The sequence below is a fragment of the Terrapene carolina genome, unplaced genomic scaffold (assembly GCF_002925995.2).
Source record: "Terrapene carolina triunguis isolate 2854851 unplaced genomic scaffold, T_m_triunguis-2.0 Scaffold192, whole genome shotgun sequence".
Taxonomy (NCBI): Eukaryota; Metazoa; Chordata; order Testudines; family Emydidae; genus Terrapene; species Terrapene triunguis.
In genome coordinates this window covers 22,325,128-22,346,699 of record NW_020664543.1, presented here as the reverse complement: position 1 = coordinate 22,346,699, position 21,572 = coordinate 22,325,128, and the positions used below count along the sequence as shown (strand labels likewise).

Sequence of the window (21,572 nt, the reverse complement as noted above, 5' to 3'; positions counted from 1 at the left end):
GAAACCCATCAGGATAAATTGCAGGTGTCCTCAAATACCCACTAGGCTCTACTCCTGAATAAGTATAACTTTGTAGTTGTGCATTTGCACTACACATGAATGCAGGCAGGTGATCTGCTCCTTGAATGGACAGATAATGCAGGACAACAGCAGATCACAGTGGGCCTTTGGTATGAAAAGGTTGGAGAACTGTGGGGATCAGGAGGTTCCCTAGAGGGAATATTTTTGCCTACCATCTCTACAGGCTTCAGACCTCTCAACGTTTTCCATAATATCATGACACTTCAGTAAAAGGTTTGTCATAGGAACAGAATTACCTTCCCACTACACGAGGTATGGCTTTTAGGATCAGAGTTGCAACATGTCAATGGGCCAGTCCAAGAAAGCGCCCTGCCACTGCACCTGTTTTGTGGATAAAGAGAGGGCTTCAATTCTCAGGACTGTTAATCACAACACTAAATTCATCTAAAAATATGCAAATCCACAGTTATGTCATTTATTGCCATCAAAGGCTGACCAGCATAATATCTTATTGTAAACCCCCCTCATTGTGATGTTTATATTCACATGAAAATGTGTATTCAGAGAAAAGGCTTTAGGATGGTAGTTGCAAGAATCTAAATAGTTAACACATCTAACAGTCTAATCTAACATCTCATAGTTATCAACACGATAATAGTAGACCTATCATTAGGAAAGATGAAATATTAACATATACATGCTGACAGGTAGGATAAATACACTTAATGGGTTTTGGAACCTACGTGTAAACCATTTAGCTTGCAGAAGGAAAACGTATTCAAAGCCCAAATACATTTTTCCATTTACAGTCTGATTTTTCTTGTGTTCATTTTCTCCAGCTATTCAGAGCAGAAGTAATCAATACCTCCAAGGGAAGCAGTCCCAGAAATGCTATGAGACAAGAAGAGGGAATAATAGCAAACTTACACACTAGTCAGCTATGCAGCCATGTGAATAATTAGCAATTACCTCTATTCTTCGGAATGCATCTTGTAAGATAAAAGATATGATGGGGCTTGAATCTCCACTCCTTCTCATCAATTTTATGCTAGTATAACTCCGCTGAACGTGACAGATTTTAAACTGGAGGAACAGAATGGACTCAGGGCTTCAGTGCTTCAGACGAAGCAATGTGTGTAGATGTTCTGAGCAGGTCCTTTTGCAGATGCCATCGCATATTTCAAAGACTGGAAGATAGCTCATGTAACGCCAATATTTAAAAAGGGCTCTAGAGATGATCCCAGCAATTACAGACCGGTAACTCTAACGTCAGTACCGGGCAAATTAGTTGAAACAATAGTAAAGAATAAAATTGTCAGACACATAGAAGAACATAAATTGTTGGGCAAAAGTCAACATGGTTTCTGTAAAGGGAAATCATGTCTTACTAATCTATTAGAGTTCTTTGAAGGGGTCAACAAACGTGGAAAAGGGGGATCCAGTGGACATAGTGTACTTAGATTTCCAGAAAGCCTTTGACAAGGTCCCTCACCAAAGGCTCTTACATAAATTAAGTTGTCATGGGATAAGAGGGAAGATCCTTTCATGGATTGAGAACTGGTTAAAAGACAGGGAACAAATGGTAGGAATTAATGGTAAATTCTCAGAATGGAGAGGGGTAACTAGTGGTGTTCCCCAAGGGTCAGTTCTAGGACCAAGCCTATTCAACTTATTCATAAATGATCTGGAGAAAGGGGTAAACAGTGAGGTGGCAAAGTTTGCAGATGATACTAAACTGCTCAAGATAGTTAAGACCAAAGCAGACTGTGAAGAGCTTCAAAAAGATCTCACAAAACTAAGTGATTGGGCAACAAAATGGCAAATTAAATTTAATGTGGATAAATGTAAAGTAATGCACATTGGAAAAAATAACCCCAACTATACATACAATACGATGGGGGCAAATTTAGCTACAACTAATCAGGAAAGAGATCTTGGAGTCATCGTGGATAGTTCTCTGAAGATGTCCATGCAGTGTACAGCGGCAGTCAAAAAAGCAAACAGGATGTTAGGAATCATTCAAAAAGGGATAGAGAATAAGACGGGGAATATCTTATTGCCCTTATATAAATCCATGGTACGCCCACATCTTGAATACTGCATACAGATGTGGTCTCCTCATCTCAAAAAAGATATACTGGCATTAGAAAAGGTTCAGAGAAGGGCAACTAAAATGATTAGGGGTTTGGAACGGGTCCCATATGAGGAGAGATTAGAGAGGCTAGGACTTTTCAGTTTGGAAAAGAGAAGACTAAGGGGGGATATGATAGAGGTATATAAAATCATGAGTGGTGTGGAGAAAGTGAATAAGGAAAAGTTATTTACTTGTTCCCATAATATAAGAACTAGGGGCCACCAAATGAAATTAATGGGCAGCAGGTTTAAAACAAATAAAAGAAAGTTCTTCTTCACACAGCACACAGTCAACCTGTGGAACTCCTTGCCTGAGTAGGTTGTGAAGGCTAGGACTATAATAGGGTTTAAAAGAGAACTAGATAAATTCATGGAGGTTAAGTCCATTAATGGCTATTAGCCAGGATGGGTAAGGAATGGTGTCCCTAGCCTCTGTTTGCCAGAGGGTGGAGATGGATGGCAGGAGAGAGATCACTTGATCATTACCTGTTAGGTTCACTCCCTCTGGGACACCTGGCATTGGTCACTGTTGGTAGACAGGATACTGGGCTGGATGGACCTTTTGTCTGACCCAATATGGCTGTCCTTATGTTCTTATGGCTCACCTTTTTCCTACAAGCTTCCTATTTTGTCATCTCATGAGATCTGACAGTTATAAAAGCGAGGCATAAAGTTCAGTGGTGTTACTTCATGCCTTGCCTCTGGCTGAGAAACTCTTTTTTACATTTGAGTTCTGCTATGATTTTCCTAGTGTTTCCCTCTTTCAAAGGCCCCATACCGGACCAGCCTGTCTCCCATCAGGTTTCCCATCAGACTTCATTCTTTCCCGGGGCTGAGTTTGCTGCCTCTATAGAAATCCTGACCCCCTTCCAAGCTCAAAATTCTTCTTACTTAGCAGTCCATCTTTGCTATGCCTTTGTGTATTGCCTGGATCAAGATTTAGAGTATTTGATTGTAAAGGGGAACTGGGTCTCATCCAAAGTACCTAAAACACTTGAGACTTGAGGCTGCATTATCCGTCTTTGATGCAACAGCAAAGCCTGTCAACCTTTGTGATACTGTATGTGCTGCATACCCAAGCTATCTGCTGATTTCAGCTGTAAATCACAATAAATTATCAGGGTGATTATTACATTCAGTCCCCATGATCTGCAGAGTGGTCTTTGTCACTTTTAAAATGTGTTTATTATTTTACTTTCTTCTTTGCACTTTTATTCTCTTGATGTATAAAATTCAAAACAATGAAAGGAAAAAAATCATAAAGCAGTGAGGGCTGGGTGGCTCAACGGCTTGGTAATGGGATATAAAAGATCTTTCATCTACCTAAGGTACTTATATGGCCCCCCCATTACCATAGTATCTGAGCACGTCACAGTCTTTTAATGTATTTATCCACACTGCAACTCTGTGAGATAGGGCAGTGCTATTATCCCCATTGTACAGATGAAGAACAGAGAGGCTAAGGCACTTGCCCAATGTCACAGTGGAAGTATGTGGCACAGCAGGGAATTTAAATCAACACTCCCAAGTTCTAGGCTAGTGCCCTAACCATTGGATCATCCTTCATCTCTGTTGTGCTGTTACTTGACTACAGATCAGGTCAGCAGAGCCAGAACTTTGCTGCTTCTTGGTGACCTATGTGAAATGAGATGGTGGATCTCATTTCATTCTCCAGGGGACAGATAATCACATCACAAATATACTACCAGCACAACTGTCATTCTGTAATCCCCTTACTGACAGCCTTAACAGAGAAGCCTAGAATTAAAAGGGTCATTGGAGACTGAACTCAACTGAGTTGTTCCTTCTACGTTAAGATGGACACATCTTAGGATACCTATTTTTATCTAACAGGATTTCAAACATGTATAATAGGCCAAATTCACTACAGTGTAACTCCAAAGAATCCCATGGATTTACATCAGGGATGAATTTAGCCTAATCAATTTATTTTAATGTCCCATTATTATATATACCGATGCAGAGCTCTGGAAATATGCACATATTCCCTTGTTCATTTCAATGCCCCAACATTTAAACATATGCATGAGCGGCACCACGGATATATACATGTGATGAATCGGAGTTCTGCACCTGTTTATTGCAAAGGCAGTTTGATCAAGAAGGCTCTTTTCCATTTTCTTTTTATACTTTAAATTTATTTTTATAATCTAAAATAAACAAGAAAATTCAGGCAAACTTTGACATTAATTGATGTTCAGGTTGGGAATTTAAACACAAATTGAGAATTCCCATAGCAACTGCAACTCAGTCACTTTATACATTTAAGTCAAGTCATGAATCTGACAGCACACAGCGTAATGCAAAATGCTGTATACACAGGTGAGAAAGTAACTGTCTCTGTGGGAACAACAACTTTGCATTTCCTGACTTTTGTGCCTGTAAAAGTTCAACAATAATGCTGTATTGATGAGATTCATTAGTGCGAAGGTATTTACACTACACTGATTTGCTTTTTAAATGGTACCCTTCCACACATACAGCAGAACATGCTTATCATCCATATCTGAGGCAGGTACATATCTGTGACCCCTGTTTATCACACTGATCATAATTCTCTCACTGTTATTTTGTGCTTCTGACATCTGCTTGTTACAGCCAGCTGTAGCCTCTTGTCTTTTACTTAGATTGTAAGCTCTTTGGGTCTGGGGCAGTCTTTTTGTTATGTCTGTACAGTGCCTAGAGCAATAGGATCCCATCCCTGGTGGAGGCCTCAGTGTGTTTCCACAATACAAATAAATGATACCATCCTTATAACAAACAAACACACATCAAAAGGATTTAGAAGACAAAACTAATTCCCCAGGTGGGTTGCACAGATTCCTCATAAGAAAGCTTTCCTTTCATTGTACCAGGTAGACCTGCCATATGAAAGTAGGGCAAGTAAACCAGCACTCTTAAAAAGTAGAACGTTGGGCTGTCCTGTCTTAGAAGAGGCAAAAAGTGGTGGCTTTGCTGAAAAGTAGGCCAATCCTACTAAACATAGGGTCTCTGCTTACTGTATCAGAGGGATAGGAGCCAGGTCAAATGGGAAATAAAATGAGGGCATAACTGGATAATTCTGGACATTTTCATTTACAAACATTAGTTTTGCTTGACAATGAGGAAAAAAGTGCCAAGGAATATATACTTTTGACTCTAAACCACACAGATCAGCAAAGCTGCTGGCAACTTTCAGAACTCCTGAGTGACACTATGGGTGAATTGGTTAGCAGCAGCTATATAAATATTTGATCGTAGCATTACTCTTTCAGAAGAAATCTAAAAATACAGAAAAATAAGCAGCATATACACATTTCTCCATTTAGAGCTTGATTGCCATGTATCTCCAAAAACCAGAGAAAGAGAGCTGCAGAGCCTCAAGTTGGCTCCTGTCACAGCAACACTGGCAGCAGGGAACCAGGAGCACTTTTCCTCAAGCCCTTCTGGCACTAGAGCTAACTTGCAACATTCTGATTGGTCTGTGTCCCCTACTGCCCTCTGCTAGGAGGCCTAATCAGGTATTTGATTGTCTAGCTCCCCAGTGCTGTAGTGTTTAGGCCAACTAGCTATTTAGACTGATCCTGACCTGGTTCCATTGGAATCAATCACTGGCATCTTCCAGCATATTCTGCACACAGGATGCACCCTCGTGTGGGTCACCTCCAGGCAGGGTGCATCCCAGGGGGTGGGGGGGATGCTGGGACCCCTGCAGGCAGGGCACATCCTGGCATGGGGATTCCCGGTCCCTCCACATGGGGTGCACACTGGAGTGGGGTTGGGGGACACCAGATCCCTCCAGGGGGGCACATCCTCGGGTGGGGATGCTGGGTCACCCTGGAGTGCAGGAGGGGATACCTGGTCCCTCCATGCGGGGTGCACCCTGGAGCAGGGTTGGGGGACGCCCGGTCCCTCCAGGAGGGCACATCTTCAGGGGGTGCTGGGTCACCCCAGGGTGCAGGAGGGGAAGCCTGGTCCCTCCAGGCAGGGTTGCAACCCTGGGAGCCTGCTGGTCTCTGGGGACTGCACCCTAGATGCCCAGGTTGTGTCCATGGGGGATTAGGTTCACTGTAGAGTCATGACCTCTGCCCTGAGCCTTACAGGGTGCTTTCGGGTCATGACCTTTGCCCTCCTGCATCCCCTCCCTGCTCCTCTCCTCTGGGCCCAGACTGTGGCTCTGCGCATGTGCAGCCTTCGGCACGGGGGAGGGAGTGGGGGTTGGTGCGCAGGCGCGGTTTCCATAGCGCCGGGTGTACACAGCCGCCGGCTGAGGGGAGCGGGCGGCAGCGCCATGGCGAGGGAGCCGGGACCCCAGAGTGACGCGCTGTGCGAGCTGGAGCTGCAGGCGGTCATCGGCTTCAACGGTACCGCGCCGGGCTGCGCCGCGGCCGTTGCGGGGTGACCCTGGTGCCAGGGCGTCTCCGTGGGGGGCTGGAGGGGATCTAGTTGGGGAGGGCTGCATTGGGGGCTGGGTTGCGGGCCCTGATGGAGGTTTGGGGGCGGGAATCTAGTGGGGAGGGCTGGGTTTGGTGGCGGGCAGGGTTGGGGGACCTGACCTCATCTCATGATCTATTTCAATCCCTGGGGAGTGGTGACCTGCCTCTGCGGGTCCAGTGTGTTTGAGGGCTAACTTGGGGTCCCATGCACACCCCGTTGCTCCTCTCCTGGCAGGCCCTCTCTCTGGACCCTGCCACTCATTTTAACTTACTAAAAACATCTCTGTCTGGCAGAATTGCCTGCAGAGCAATGAAGTCACCCTCTTCCCATCTGGCCTCACCTAGCCCACCCACCCCAGCCTCTCATTCTGTCACCCACATTGGCCTGTTTTTTCTTTGTCATCACTCTTTGTCTTGGGTCTCGATTTTGTAATCTCAAGGCAGGGGTGCATCTCTTGCACCTGTCAGTACAGTCAGGGCCGGCTCCAGGGTTTTGGCCTCCCCAAGCAGCCAAACAAAAACAAAAACAAACAAACAAACAAAAAGCCGCGATCGCGACGGCAATTCGGCGGGAGGTCCTTCGCTCCGAGCAGGAGTGAGGGACCGTCCGCCGAATTGCTGCCGAACAGCTGGACGTGCCGCCCCTCTCCAAAGTGGCCGCCCCAAGCACCTGCTTGGTAAGCTGGTGCCTGGAGCTGGCCCTGAGTACAGTGGCACACCTGCCTGCTATGCTACATCAACAATAACATCTGGACTAGGGTGTGATCCCAGTGAAGTTTATGTTGGTTTCCAGAGGGATGGCCTTAGTTTTGAAATCCTGAGATCCAAAGGTTCAAATCTAGTTCTTGGCCTTGCCTGTGTTCTGCATGGGCCTGAGGTGTATGCAACAGAATTCATGCACTTTACTGTGTATCTCCCAATGAGAATTTTAAAACTAAGCTTCCATGTGTGTGCTCTGCATGGATGTTAAAATCCCAAAGCATTTATCATAAGAGTAGGGGGTTTGCCCTAGCTTCTTGTCCAAAACCTCCTCTCCCAACATTGTTGCACAGTGTGCCTGTTATCTTCTAGGCTGCCCAGCTCTGTGCCCCAGAGGTGGATGCATTTTGATACTGGTGAAGGGATATTACATTTCCAGAACTCCTTTCATGGACCTTTACAAACTATAGCTATTCAGGGATCCCTTTGCCGGCCCCAAAATGCACATATCTACCTTAGACACACGAAGAACATGGATAAGGCCAAGAACTGGATTTGAACTTTTGGTTCCGTGGATTTCAAGGAAGAGCAAAGGAGAGGATTTGTGTGATGGAGCGAGAAACATGGGGAAATATTAAAAGGGAGTGAGAGTAGGAAAAGGGAGGTGATAATTGAATGTGGGAGAGGGAATAAATGAAGAAGAGAGGGAACAAAGGGGTCGATGGAATCGATCAATTGATTGTACTTATCTGACTCCCCTCATCAAAGCATCTGAGCACCTCACAGGGTACGTCTATACTTACCTCCGGGTCCGGCGGTAAGCAATCGATCTTCTGGGATCGATTTATCGCGTCTTGTCTAGATGCGATAAATCAATCCCGGATCGATCCCGGAAGTGCTCGCCGTCGACGCCGGTACTCCTGCTCCGCGAGAGGAGTACGCGGAGTCGACGGGGGAGTCTGCCTGCCACGTGTGGACCCGCGGTAAGTTCGAACTAAGATAGTTCGACTTCCGCTACGTGAATAACGTAGCTGAAGTTGCATATCTTAGTTCGAAGTGGGGGGTTAGTGTGGACCAGCCCACAATCTTTAATGTATTTAGCCTACTAACTCCCCTGTGAGGCAGAGCAGTGCTATTATCTCCATTTTGCAGATGGGAAACTGAGGCACAGACAGCCTAAGTGAGTTGCCCAAGGTCACAAGGAAATCTGACAGAGCAGGGAATTGGACCCAAGTCTCCCAAGTCCAAGACTAGTGTCCTAACCACTGGGCCAGCCTTCCTCCCTCTGGGATGAGAATGAGACTGTGCTCATAGGTTATAAACCTGAGCTCTGGCAGCCATGCCACACATAAGAAAGTAGCGGGACCGTTGATCATGCTTCCCTGATTTAGAGGTTAAAGAATAACTCTCTTCTGAAAATTAGGCTTTGGCCAAACGCAAGTTGTGTTTAGTCAGACATACGTTATTGGGCTCAATACGGGGTAATTGGGTGTAATTTAAGAGCCTGTGATATGATGATCTAATGGTCTATTCTGGCCTTAAAATCTGTGAATCTCTGAATTCTCTCTCTTACTCCCTTTCTGTTGTAGGGCATATACCTTTTGGTCTGATCTGCCACCCTGATCGGGAGCACTTTATCTATCCTCTGGGATGTACCGTAATTATTCAAGGCCTGAACAATAACACACAATCTTTCCTGCACGGCCACACTAACAATGTCTCCTGTGTTACTGTGTCTCGGAGTGGATGTTATGTTGCTTCTGGACAGGTCACTTTCATGGGCTTCAAGGTGAGTAATATTTTTTAAATGATTATTTTAACCTTTGGGGGATTGAATAATGACTTCGGGGTGAGTATCAAACTGAAATCTTCCTCCTCAGAGGACTGATCTTGTAGTCTGTAGTCTTGCGTGTAGTTCTGTTGACTTAGTAGCACAAAGCCTGTGAGTAAAGGCTATAGCAGCAGGCCCTGTTATTTTTAACTATATCAGTATAGGCTAACTGATTCAGAGCTGAGCTTTTGGCAGTGGGAGTTCTTGTTTTTTAAACAATAATTGAAGCTTTTGTTTTGAGGGGAAAATTACTACAAGAGGAAAAGCATTTCAGGGGACTGGGAGGCATGTACTCTTAGATCTCCCTCTGAATTGCTATGTGACCTTAAGCAAGTCACTTAGGGTAAAACTTTCCAAAATGCCTAAGTCCCATTTTCAAAAGTTACTTAGGTGCCCACGTCCCATTAGGCTGCTAAATGTATCAATCGCTTTTGAAAATGGGACTTGGGCTCCAGAGTCACTTAGATGCTTTTGAGAATCCCACTGGGTGCATAACTGCATGTTTAGACACCCACGGTCTTTGAAAATCTCGCCCTTTTTTGCCTTCTTCACAGGAATGAATGAATCAATTAATTAATTAATTACTCTTTGTAGGGCACCCTAATATCCTTGTACGAAAGGGGCAGTAGCACCTTGCACTATTTTAAAATGTCCAGTTTGGACCTCTCAATCTTGTACGTTGTCTCTTGTTGTCCTCTTGGCCCTGATGTTACACTGACTCTAAAATGAAACACAGTCTTAAACTGGGAAGTCCTTCTTTACTTTTGGGATGTCTCTTAGACCAGATCTACACAGTTACTTTCACCAGAATCGTGATGTCAATCAAGGATATGAAAAGGTGAGTGCCACCCAATATAGCTGGGCTGACAGAAGCACCTAGTATAGGTGGAGCTATCCCAGCAAAGCTGCCCTTTTGCCAGTATAGTTTATTTTGCTCATGGGGGGTGGCTTTACTATAGTGGTACAAAGGGCAACTTTGCTGGTATAATATGCCGCTGTTCCTATACTGGTAAAGCACTCCTAGTGTAGACATGGCCTTAGTGTGGCTAATCTGAAGAGTATTCATACAAATGGAGTCCTGGGCTGGAAAGAAGCCTAACTTAGAAGCACCTTTTGCACCTAAGAACCTGAGGAAATTCTAACTAATGTTCTTTGGACCCCAGGCAGATATAATTTTGTGGGACTACAAGAAGAGAGAGCTGCTTGCTCGGCTGTCACTTCACAAGGGGAAAGTTGAAAAACTGGCATTCTCTCCAAATGAACTTTACTTGGTGTCACTGGGAGGCCAGGATGATGGCAGGTAACAAGATTAAATTTTGAATCTCTCTCCTCCCCCATCAAAGAAGTCACATAAGCAGAGGGCCAGGTTAAAAGGAAACTTCCCGTGTCTGAGGACCAAATAAATGAAGGCAAAAATGCTGCTGGCAGCTTCCTCTCCTGCTATTGTGAGTTTGATTCCCAGCACAGCCCACAGTGCAGAGGGGAGTCGAAGCTGGCATACTATGCACCTTCTCTCATATACAGTGTAATTCACACTCATTTAGATGCAGGCCCCTGACACATCAGCTCTGAATCTTACTGCTTGAGTTTTAGGGAATCTGTTTGGCTTAACGTATGGACATGAAGAAGATATAAATTACATCAACGTAGGTTCACCTTTGAATTTGGCCAAAAGAGACTGTCAGGAGCACACTCACCTTCTCGTCCCTCATGACAGAATTATTTGCCAGTCACATTCCCATGCAATGAGAGGGGCTGGCAGCTGTGGGTTTCTCTGCACATGGCTTCTATCCTTGTCAGTCATTGGATGGGGCCTATACACCCAGTCATAAATGCAGGGAAAAACATTCATGCCTTTAATGATGAGGTTCTCTGCGGAGCTATGCAATGGATTGAAAGCATAGGTCTTCTCATGGGAGTTGTATGTCTAAAACTGTGCATCTCTCTGCAGATATCCCCATCATTGTTCTGCCCTGGGCCGTGTTACAGCCCATCTAGTTTTTATTTGAAATATGCTGTTTATACTGTACGGTAAACTGAGCACACAAATAACAGAGGGAGACTTGAATACACGCAGGGCAATATATAATATTTTTAAACTGTGAGTCAATTGAGAAGAGATGAAAGTGAAGTAATACTATTGTAGCACAGATGAGAAAGACGTAGGGCCCAATCCTACAAACACTTATTATTGTGTGTAGTGCTTACTACCAGGAGCAGCCCCATTGACTTCAATCAGGACTACTGCCCTGGTGCTTACTGAGTGTTTGTGTGGTTGGGCCCTATTTCAGGCAAGTTCTGTGTGGCTCTGACACTGTACCTGATTCCTGACTTGCATCGTCTCTGCTGCTCCACTCCTGGCCAGTCGAAAGCCAAAGATGTGAAATGGTATGGTGTCTTTATGGTGGGCATCACAGTTTCAGGGTAACTGCACCTGTATTTCCCCCTCCGTGGTCCCTTTCAGCCATCACCTCTCCTAGGCAGAGACCCATGTGTCACTCCCTTCTGACCAGAGTTTTTAAGGCTGCACATCTCCATGATTTATACTGTCATATCGCCAACAAGCCAGACTGCCTAAAAGACCAGCGTCTGCACTTTGCCTGCTCTCTGAGGGCTCTGACTAGTGTATGGCCAGCAGTTACAAGTTACAACACAGCTCCTTCTTAGCAGTTACCTTTATTCTTAAGGTGAAAGCATTACAGATAAAACATATTAAAACAATAAAAGAAACTACACACATGCTAAAAAGCTTATCAGCGGTCACCTCAACTCCAACCTAGAGGCTTTGGCAGGTTTTAGTCCTTCAAAACCCACGACTGGGTTTTCCCCACGATTACAAGTTCATTTGTCTTAGAACCAGAGTGCTGATCTTGAGTCAGTTTAAGCTTGGGCTGTTTATTCAAAAGTCCTTTCTTTGTATGTTGGTCTCTGGAGAATCTAGTTTGAACCAGACTATGCGAGCATCCCCAGGAGGTGGTACCTGTCTGGAGGTGTTATAACCTGAGTGATTTGCCTTAATCTTCCCCTGCTGTTTTCTGTTTTCACTTCCTGGAGGAGCTGTGGTAATCCTCCCTCTGTGGTGTTCATACAGTGCCTGGCCAACGGTGATACTTAACCCATTCATACACTTAATACAATATGGTCTCCAAAAGATATTGCAGGAAGTTGTCCTATCTGTCACAATGGGGACAGGATGAGATCCAGCAGATCAGTTTCTACTGATGACCTAAGACATGATTAAAATCTTGGCCAACAGGGTTTAAAAGACTAGTGCACAAACCCACTAAGCTGCTTTATGCACAAGGGACATGAATTGCAATTCTATATATCTATGTACAAAAAGTGTGGGTGAACGTTTTCTCTGCAAAGTGGCTCCAAGCCTGGATTCATCTAGCAACATGTTTGGGAAGATAGCTTCACTCTATTGATTGGTGACATTTTCTTATGATTTAAACAAGTTGAAACTATTTTTTTAAACCCTTCTTTCCCTGCAGCGTGGTTGTATGGAGCATAGCTAAGAGAGATGCCATCTGCGGCAGCCCTGCTTCAGCCCGTAGTGCTGGAAATGCTACCGTCCTGGCGTTCTCCAACTGCAGAGATGAGGCGTTCGTTAGTGCTGGAAAGTAAGGAGGTCTTGTCTAGCCGATAGTAGAGAACTGTTGAGGGGGGGAAAACCCACAAAGCTATTTCCTTCTACAAAGACTGTTTACCTAGATGGAAGGAAAGTTAAGCAATGTGGAGTGTTAACGTTTTTTCCTATCACTGTCAAGGGGCCTATGAATATCCATCAGCTTGTCCCTTATAGGCATTTCTGCTTGTTCCACACAAAGAGTGTTTTCAAAGCAGTGCACAGGGAACTGCGTGCATCAGTTCTGTTACTGATGGCAGGGGTTTGTATTCAGCACTCCCCATGCAGCAGTTAAAATATTTGCTTCCTAATGTATACCCGAGAAGAGCAGTTGATAAATGGCTCTGAACAATGGCATGTTAACGCAGGAGCAGTGACAGCTCAGAGATTGCTGGATATTTTTCTTTACTGCATATCACAGCCAGTGAGGGTATCACCTCGTACGGTATAAGAGAGCTCTTTGATGCAAAACAGTCATATTTCCACATTTAAATATATTATTACTTGTATCTGGCTTGCTTTTTAAAGATGCTGGGGATCTGCAGCTGCCATTGAAATCAATGGGAATTGTGGGTGCTTCTGAAAATGATGGCAATGGCACTCCAAGTGTGCTAGACAGAACATAGGAAAGAGAAGGTCCCTGCTTGAAGCTCTCTCAGCTTAGATTTAGACATAGCACTGCAAGTGATAACCAATGAAGGCAGATTGAGGAGATGACGGACTTGCTCGTTAGTCTGTCCACACATCTTGTTGGTTCTGATGGGTTTTTCAATTAGAAATTAGAGTTGGGTTTTTAAAATGTAGTGAGCACTAAATGCTCAGGGAACAAAGTCTTGATTTTAAAATTGCCAGTGATGGAGAATCCACCACAACCCTTGGTAAATTGTCCCATAGTTAATTACCTTCCCTATTAAAAATGTACACTTTATTTCCTGTCTGAATTTATCTAACTTCAATTTCCAGCCATTGAATTGTGCTCTACTAGCTTGAAAGCCCATTGTTAAATATTTGTTCCCCATGTAGATTCTTATAGACTGTAATCCTATCGCCCCTTAACCTCTCTTTGTTAAGCTAAATCGATTGAGTTCCTGGAGTCTATCACTATAAAGCATGTTTTCTAATCCTTTAATCATTCTCATGGCTCTTCTCTGACCCCTCTCCAATATATCAACAACCTTTTTGATTTGTGGACACTAGAACAGGAGACAGTATTCCAGCAGCGGTTGCACTAGTGCCAAACACAGAGTTAAAATAACTTCTCCACTTCTACTTGAGAGTCCCCTGTTTATGCATCCCAGGATCACAATAGCCCTTTTGGCCACGCGAGCTCCTGTTCATCTGATTATCCACCACCCTGCCCAAATCTTTTTCAGAGTCCCTGCTTCCCTGTAGGTATGGCCTCCATTCTTTGTTCCTAGGTGTATATGTAACTCACACACCTTCTGTCCCATCTAGTGCAGGGGTTCTCAAACTGGGGGTCGGGACCCCTTAGGGGGTCGCGAGGTTATTACATGGGGGATCGCGAGCTGCCAGCCTCCACTCCAAACCCCCGTTCGCCTCCAGCATTTATAGTGGTGTTAAATATATAAAAAAGTGTTTTTAATTTATAAGGGGGGGTCGCACTCAGAGGCTTCCTATGTGAAAGGGGTCACCAGTACAAAAGTTAGAACTACTGATCTAGTGGCACTGAGGCCACTTAGCGAGTTAAAATGAGTCTGCTCTACGGCCTTAGCTAATAGGCTGTTGGCTTTTAGCTCATGCTGTAGAGGCTCATGCACTAAGCTCCAGAGGTCCCAGGTTCAAGCCTACCTGCTGACGACTGGGGTCTGTCAGCGTAACATATACATTTACATGTAACCGTATTAAAACACACATTGGTTGTTTGTGCCCAGCTTACCAAGCAATCTAGATTGCTCAGTGTAAGTGACTTATCCTCTTCTTTATTTACCACTGCCCCAATTTTTGTGTCATCTGCAAACTTTATCAGTGGTGATTTTAAGTTTTCTTCCAGATCATTGATAAAAATGTTAAATAGCGTAGGGCCAGGAACCAATTCCTGTGGGACCCCACTGGAAACAGACTTGCTCAATGATGATTCCCCATAGAAGGAATGATGCAGGAGTCCTGTGCAAAAAATAGTATGTTTGCATGTAATTAAAGACCGTATCATAATGCATCAGCACAAAAGGACTGAATTAAGGTTCATGGGCATCTTTCATTCTGGCATTTCCTAACTTTTGAGTGTTTGAGTTTTCAACTTGAATGTTCTTTTAATGTAGTTTTTTATGGGTAATAAATAATATGGTGGCTCCTGTGTTGCTAGTGAAGTTACAGTACTAGAAAATAGTCTTGGATGCCCTGGACAGTCCCTTTCCTGTTCTTCTCAGAAATAACCTGAGCCCTCAGGGCCCCACAGTGCTTGTCTCTCTGAGTAATGGCAGGTATCTAGGTCGTTACATGTTCCCGAAGAGCATAGTTTATACTTCTACCAGATAAGTCAACATGGGTGTAAGTGGTGCAGTAGAAGTTACCAAGAACCTACCTTATAAAAAGGACAGGTTCCTTTTTTGCCTCCCTAAAATTGTACTTTTTTTCCTTTCTATATTAAGAAGATGAGAGATCCTAGACAGAACATACTAAATGTCCTTTTTGAACACTGCTGTATTAGAAGGTCTCAGAGACTCCTGCATATATAAATTTGATTATGATGTGTGTTCTTTTGCTACAGTGGGACTATTCGAGTATGGGAACTAGATCTACCAAATCGGAAAATCCGGCCAACAGAATGCCAAACAGGGTCACTGAAAAGAGTAATTACATGTATTATGGTAAGTATTCTTCTGTGGAAACTATATAGCTAAGCAGACTTATGGGTGATCACGACTATTTGTAATAATGTAGCAGGCTGTGTCCTGTAGCATTTTTCTCTTGGGAATCCCTTTTCTGCTTATGAATGTTAACAAGATTTAGTTAGGAAACTGTCTTAACTTTCAACAGAGCTCTGGAACATTTTGTGTGTGTTTGAACATAAACTTTACCCACATCATCCCAAATAAAATCTGGGCAATATGCTGAAGTAAAGCCACTCATACACCACAATCATGGGCATGGAATAAATGTCTAGATAGATAGATGACCTGATCTTGATCTCCTTATTTAAACCTTCCCTCAGATGGCAGAAGATGATAGTTACTTCTATGTTGGCACTTCCAGTGGTGATATCCTGAAACTGAATATGAGAAGCAAACTAATGAGTGACTATGGACCCGTGAAGGAGAAGTTCAGCCTGGTGAGTGGAATCCCTCTGGGGTTGTTTCTAAGTAACTTTTGCTAACCCCAACTTCTCATGTAGCTTTTCTCCTGCCTCCCATTCTCCTCCTCTCTTTGTTAGTAACTGACATGGGGGCATTTTCCCCTCCTTCTAAGAGAACCTCCCTGAAGCCGATTCAGAAACTAATCCCAGTTCTGTGCCATTAGTTCCTTTTGAATGGTGTAGTTGACCCTGAGCCCAAAGACTGAGTTCACTGGCTCAGCTTTGTTCAGCTTCATCTGGCCCAGCATCTGCTCTCTCCCTGTGTATTCCAGAAGCTGGGTTTTATCCATAGCTCTTGTGCCATCATGCAGATTCTCTTATCAGTTTCAATATAAGATGAAGGAATTATAAAGACGGAGCAAGGTCAGATTCTCTTGATTTTGCCATTGCAGATTAAAAGCACCAAAGGAGTTCCATTTCACAAAGAAAGGAGAAGTCAGTTTTGGCAGATATTTCCTCCTCTGTGCTTAGCTCACATGTACTTCCTTTAACCAAGGACTATAGTAATATTGGATTGGACCTAAGAAGTAGGGATAACCAGTTTACATAACAATTGCTGAATAGGTTGGATGTTGGGCAATGTTTGACATCTGAATTCAGCCAAATAATTTTCGGTGGGAGTGGGTCTTCAGCATACTTCCCCTGATATGATGTTAGCAGCAGCACTCTGCCTGTCCTGCTAACTGGCAAAATTGGGGGAAAGAGAAGAAAATAACTCTCCCACAAGCACGGTGTCCCCATCCCCACACCTCTCCCCTGGCCTAATAGGGAAAAGGAGAGACTATATCCCTTGTCCTCATCAGATAGAACAAGCACATTCTTTTATCCACTCAGTTTCTAGCAACCTCCCGGAAGTGGAGGTAGAAGATCACCTTTCTCTGCCCTCAGAAATCAGCTCCGGATTACTGTGTGGTGGGAGGAGACTCCAGGGATAATGGGGAGGAACTATTCTAGAGAAGAGTGCTGTAGAAAATGTCTATCAGTAAATGGTGAAATGGGAACAGAGGCTGGCTTAAATCTTCTCCACTCACTTCCGTTGCCAGGATGGGGCAGGACCCTGTTGGGGGCGGGTATGATGTAATAGGGCTAGTAGTGCTGCCTGCTATTGAGGTTGCCCAACATTTCCCAGCATAAGACCTTGTTTTCAGTGACTTATAATTTGCCAAGCTTTAACCATTTGGGCTGAAATTTTCCATGCTGCATTTCATCTGCCTCACATTGAATTTTTTTTTGGAAAATTTCAGCCAAAATGGTTCAGCTGTTTCCGGGAACAAAGCTGTGGGAAACTATGTTGTTTTGCCCAGGTTAAAAAATTCTAGTGATCTTTTTTTCAAATGCTCTAGCGCCCCCATGCTATGGAGCAGGTACTTGAAATTTGGTAGGTGTGTGACCTTTGTATCAGGGATTTGCCTTTTGCTGTTCCCATGAAAATCTGCCCAAATTTGTCCAATTTATAAGCCTTTGAAAAATCACACTTCACACATGCTCAGCAGAGACTTGCTAGATCTTAACAGCTAAAATCTTGGAAGATTCCATCCTCACTGAGCATGTTTGAGCTTCTCACAGCTCCCAGTGCTGACTGGAGTGCACATGCACCATTCCTACAGAGCAACTGAGCATGCTCCAGCCCAGGACAACAGGGGCTCCCAGGGACTTTCCATGTAATGGCTGCTCCCTGTTTCTGCAGGCTGGGGTGGGGCTGGACATTGGACCTGAGAGCAGGAGCCTGGCTCTTCTGTGCTGTCAGTGTACTTGGGGCAGTATAAACGGTGTGCCACCATGCACAGTGCTGCCTAGTGGTCAGGAAGGGGTTTCTGCCCCCTCTCCCCCCCCCCCCCCCGCACTGAGGAAGTAGGGGCTGGGCCTTTGAATAATCACGGTCTGCTCCCATAGGCCTCTCATCTTAGGTGAAGGCCCCTGGTGTTGTGCTGTTTGCTGGGTTGGGGGTAGGGGAGCCCAGATCCATCCACTCCACCGAGCTCCAGTCCAGGGCCCAGCAGTGGGTGGCTATAATCAACCTCTTGGGGTATCAGTCCACAGCACTCCCTGGACCACTTCCTACCCCAGCCCCCACTGATTGTCCCAGGGTGAAGCCCTTCTCTTGAGTCTCTAACCTGCATACCCAGTCACTGTGCTCTTTTGTAGGTTCTCTTCTGGCCTGTGTAGTGCGGCCGCAGGCAAGGTGCCTCTGGGGCAATATTTCGACTCTCAGAGCTCAGGGCGACCATCTGCTCCCCTCCACTGCCTGCCTCCTTCTGAGCTGCTCTTCTCCCTTTTTAAAGCCCTGCCTGCAGCTTGTGTAGGTGCTGCTGCTGGGCCACATCTGGCCCGCAGGACCGTCCTGCCCTGCCCTTGAGTTCCCAGCTAGGGAGGCTAGCCCCCGGCCCCTCCCCTGCTTTCCCCCCTCCCCTGCAGCCTCAGCTCGCCGTGCTGCCAGCGCTCTGGGCAGTGGGACTGCGAGCTCCTGCCGGGCAGCACAATGGCATGGCTGGCTCCAGCCGGGCGGCAAGCTGTCAGTCCTGCTGCTCTGAGCGACATGGTAAGGGGGCGGGAAGCGGGGGGGTTGGATAAGGGGCAGAGGTCCCGGGGGGGCAGACAGGGAGCAGGGGGAGATTGAATGGGGCGGAGGTTCGGGGGGGCGGTCAGGGGATGGGGAACGGGGGGGTTGGATAGGCGTGGGAGTCCCGGGGGGCCTGTCAGGGGGTGAGGATGTAGATAGGGGTCGGGGCAATCAGGGGACAGGGAGCAGGGGGGGTTGGATAGGGGGTGGGGTCCCGGGAGGCGGCGGTCAGGGGACAAGGAGCAGGAGGGTTGGATGGGTCAGGGGTTCTGAGGGGGGCAGTCAGGGGGCGGGAAGTGGGAGGGGGCAGGGGCCAGGCTGTTTGGGGAGGCACAGCCTTCCTTACCCGGCCCTCCATACGGTTTCAGAACCCCGATGTGGCCCTCAGGCCAAAAAGTTTGCCCACCCCTGGACTAGGAGCTGGAGAGAGACTAGGACTTGGAGCCAGTGACAGAAATAATATCTATGAAACCCACTGGCAAAGTGCATGTCTCATCCCACTCTAGTGCTGGTCCATATAGCGGATGAGAACCTACTACTGCTATCAGTTACTGCTAAAGCAATCACTCACTTCAATTGCAGCTGTAAGTGTTCAGCACTTCTGCAGATCAGACCCCAGGGTTTCAAGTCAGGACCCAGAAAATGATGAACACACAATCAGTGACTACCTCTGTAAAGTTTGGTTTCAAAGACTTACCTAGCATCACACAGGGACTCCGTGGCAGACGCAGGAACAGAATTCAGTTCCCCAGGGCAGCATTCAAATGCCTTAAACATGAAACCATCCTTTATCTTCCTGCAGCTTCCTGCCTCATTCATTACATGACTTCCAGATTCTGCAACAAATGAGGCAGGGGTCCTTCAGACAACAGTCTGGTTTACTACACACCCTGATTCATCCCCAGAACAGGTCAATCCTGTGCAAAAAATAGTCCGGATGGGAGATTTATGCTAAACATGAACACTCTGACTAGTACAGTTGTTCTTGGATTCTCTTTATTCATATCTATAAAAGACTTTTTATTGCTTCTCAGCGTATGCCCAATGGAGAGTGTAACATCGAAGGAATTCAAGCTCTTCCTTAAATCTCTCTTGCAGAAGTGTAAATGTATTTCTCTGTTGTGTCAGAATCCCTGATATTCAGCAAGCAGCAAGAGAAGGTATGCAGATGAAAGTATTATCTGCACTACTGCTCTGGGTGCTGAGGCAGTGCTGTCCCTGAGGGAAGCAAACCTTGTGGTTAGAGAGAAAATGAGTGAGCAGCAAGGACTGTAACAAAAATCCAACAGCAAAACTGGCAGAGGAAGCCATTAGGGGAAAATTTTCCAAACTCTGCCTGAGCTGCTTCTGCAGAATAGGTGTGTACAGCTGCTACATGCGCAAACTCTGCATTTGCTTGTGCAGAATTGGAAGTTACATGCACAGAACCTGCATATTTTGTGACTGCAGTTTGGGTGCCAAGAGGTAACAGTTGAATTCTTTATGTGCAGTTTAGGTTTATTAGGTCTCCGTTTTGATACCTGAAAGACAAAGTTGTTTAGTATTGTGTCTGGTAGGATGATAAAAGTAGTTACGGACAGGTGGCTAGGCAATGCATTGCCTTGTGGTGATTCAAGTTCTGATCCTGAATTCTCTGGAACAATACACTTAGTCCATTTAGCTCAAGTAGCAATGGCCTGTATTTTTGGAGCTGCAGAAGCAGAGTTCTGGGACTGGCTCTAAAAGCATGTGATCTGCAATGAAAAGGCAACTGCTTCTCCATAGTAAAGGTTGCAGTTAGAGTTCCCCGGTAAAGCTGATCTTGACACCACCTTATAACAGCCCTCTCCTCAAAAAATAAAGTGAGAGAAGTCCTCATGCTTTGGCTTTTGTAGGGTTAAGTCTCACTGACAGCTAGATTCTCTCTTGAATAAATTAAGTACTCTTTGCAATTATGATACATAAATGCCTTCTTTTCTAAATATGAGCTAAGTTACAAATATTGCTTTATATCCCTCTATCTTTATATCTGTATCTTTATATCTATCTTTATACCCCTCTATCCCTCTATCTTTATATCCCTCTATCTGCCCAGTATGGACCATAGGTAGATTTTTCACTGGCTCATGTAAAATTTCAAGGTCAGGAACAGTAAAATGTTTAAGAAATTATTATTTTAATTTTAGACTTGCTTCTCTGGCTTTGAAACTGTCAGAGAAAAGAGCTCCAATGGAGAGAGAATATAAACTATAGTCTGTGATGGGTGTTTTTGACTTTTATCATTTTCCTGTGTGAGTTCATTCAAGAGCGTAGTGATTGTCTGGTTTCACCCACACAGTTGGTGGTGCATTTAGTGCACTGGATGAGGTACATCATATGTTGTGGTAGGCATTTGTAGGATCCATGGATCTTGAAAAGTGTGTTGTGTGTGTGGGGGGGGGGCGGTATTGATCATTGTAGCAGTGGAGATATGTCTGCAGATTTTGCTTTTGTTGTTCTGGCAGGGTCTGGTGCTGCTTTGATTTGAGCTGGTGTGTTCTGGTCTGTGGGGAGCTTGCTTCTGATGATGAGCTTGGAGAGGCTGGGGGATTGTTTGAAGGCCAGAAGTGGGGTTCAGGAAAGATTTCAGAGTGGGGTCCTTGAGCATAAGTTGTAGTTATTTGATGATACCCCATATGGGTTCCAGTGTGGGGTGGTAGGTGACAATTAGGTATTTGCAGTCAGGGGGGTGTTATTTCTGTATTGAAGCAGGTTCTCTTGGGGTATTTGAGTGGCCCATTCCATGATGTGATCTATTTCTCTGGTGGAGTGTCCTTGTTTGGTGAAGGCGATTAATGCGCAACTCTACTTTGAATGGTCCCTTATAATGCGTGCTAACTACTTATGCCAAACAATCTGTTCCACCTGGCATTTTTCTGTGACGCTGGGAGTACCTTTCCCAGATCTGAAGAAGAACTCTGTGTGTCTGGAAA

General features: G+C 45.1%; 1 protein-coding gene across 1 annotated transcript in view; it reads left to right on the top strand.

Moving 5' to 3' along the window:
* The first annotated feature begins 6,445 nt into the window (after positions 1 to 6,445).
* Positions 6,446 to 21,572, top strand: part of CFAP52 (cilia and flagella associated protein 52) — a 28,800-nt gene continuing 13,673 nt past the window's right edge. The window contains exons 1-6 of the mRNA XM_024217626.2: positions 6,446 to 6,518; positions 8,879 to 9,078; positions 10,284 to 10,420; positions 12,615 to 12,743; positions 15,477 to 15,576; positions 15,921 to 16,037. Coding sequence (XP_024073394.2) covers positions 6,446 to 6,518; positions 8,879 to 9,078; positions 10,284 to 10,420; positions 12,615 to 12,743; positions 15,477 to 15,576; positions 15,921 to 16,037 — 756 coding nt within the window. The remainder of the gene's footprint in view (positions 6,519 to 8,878; positions 9,079 to 10,283; positions 10,421 to 12,614; positions 12,744 to 15,476; positions 15,577 to 15,920; positions 16,038 to 21,572) is intronic.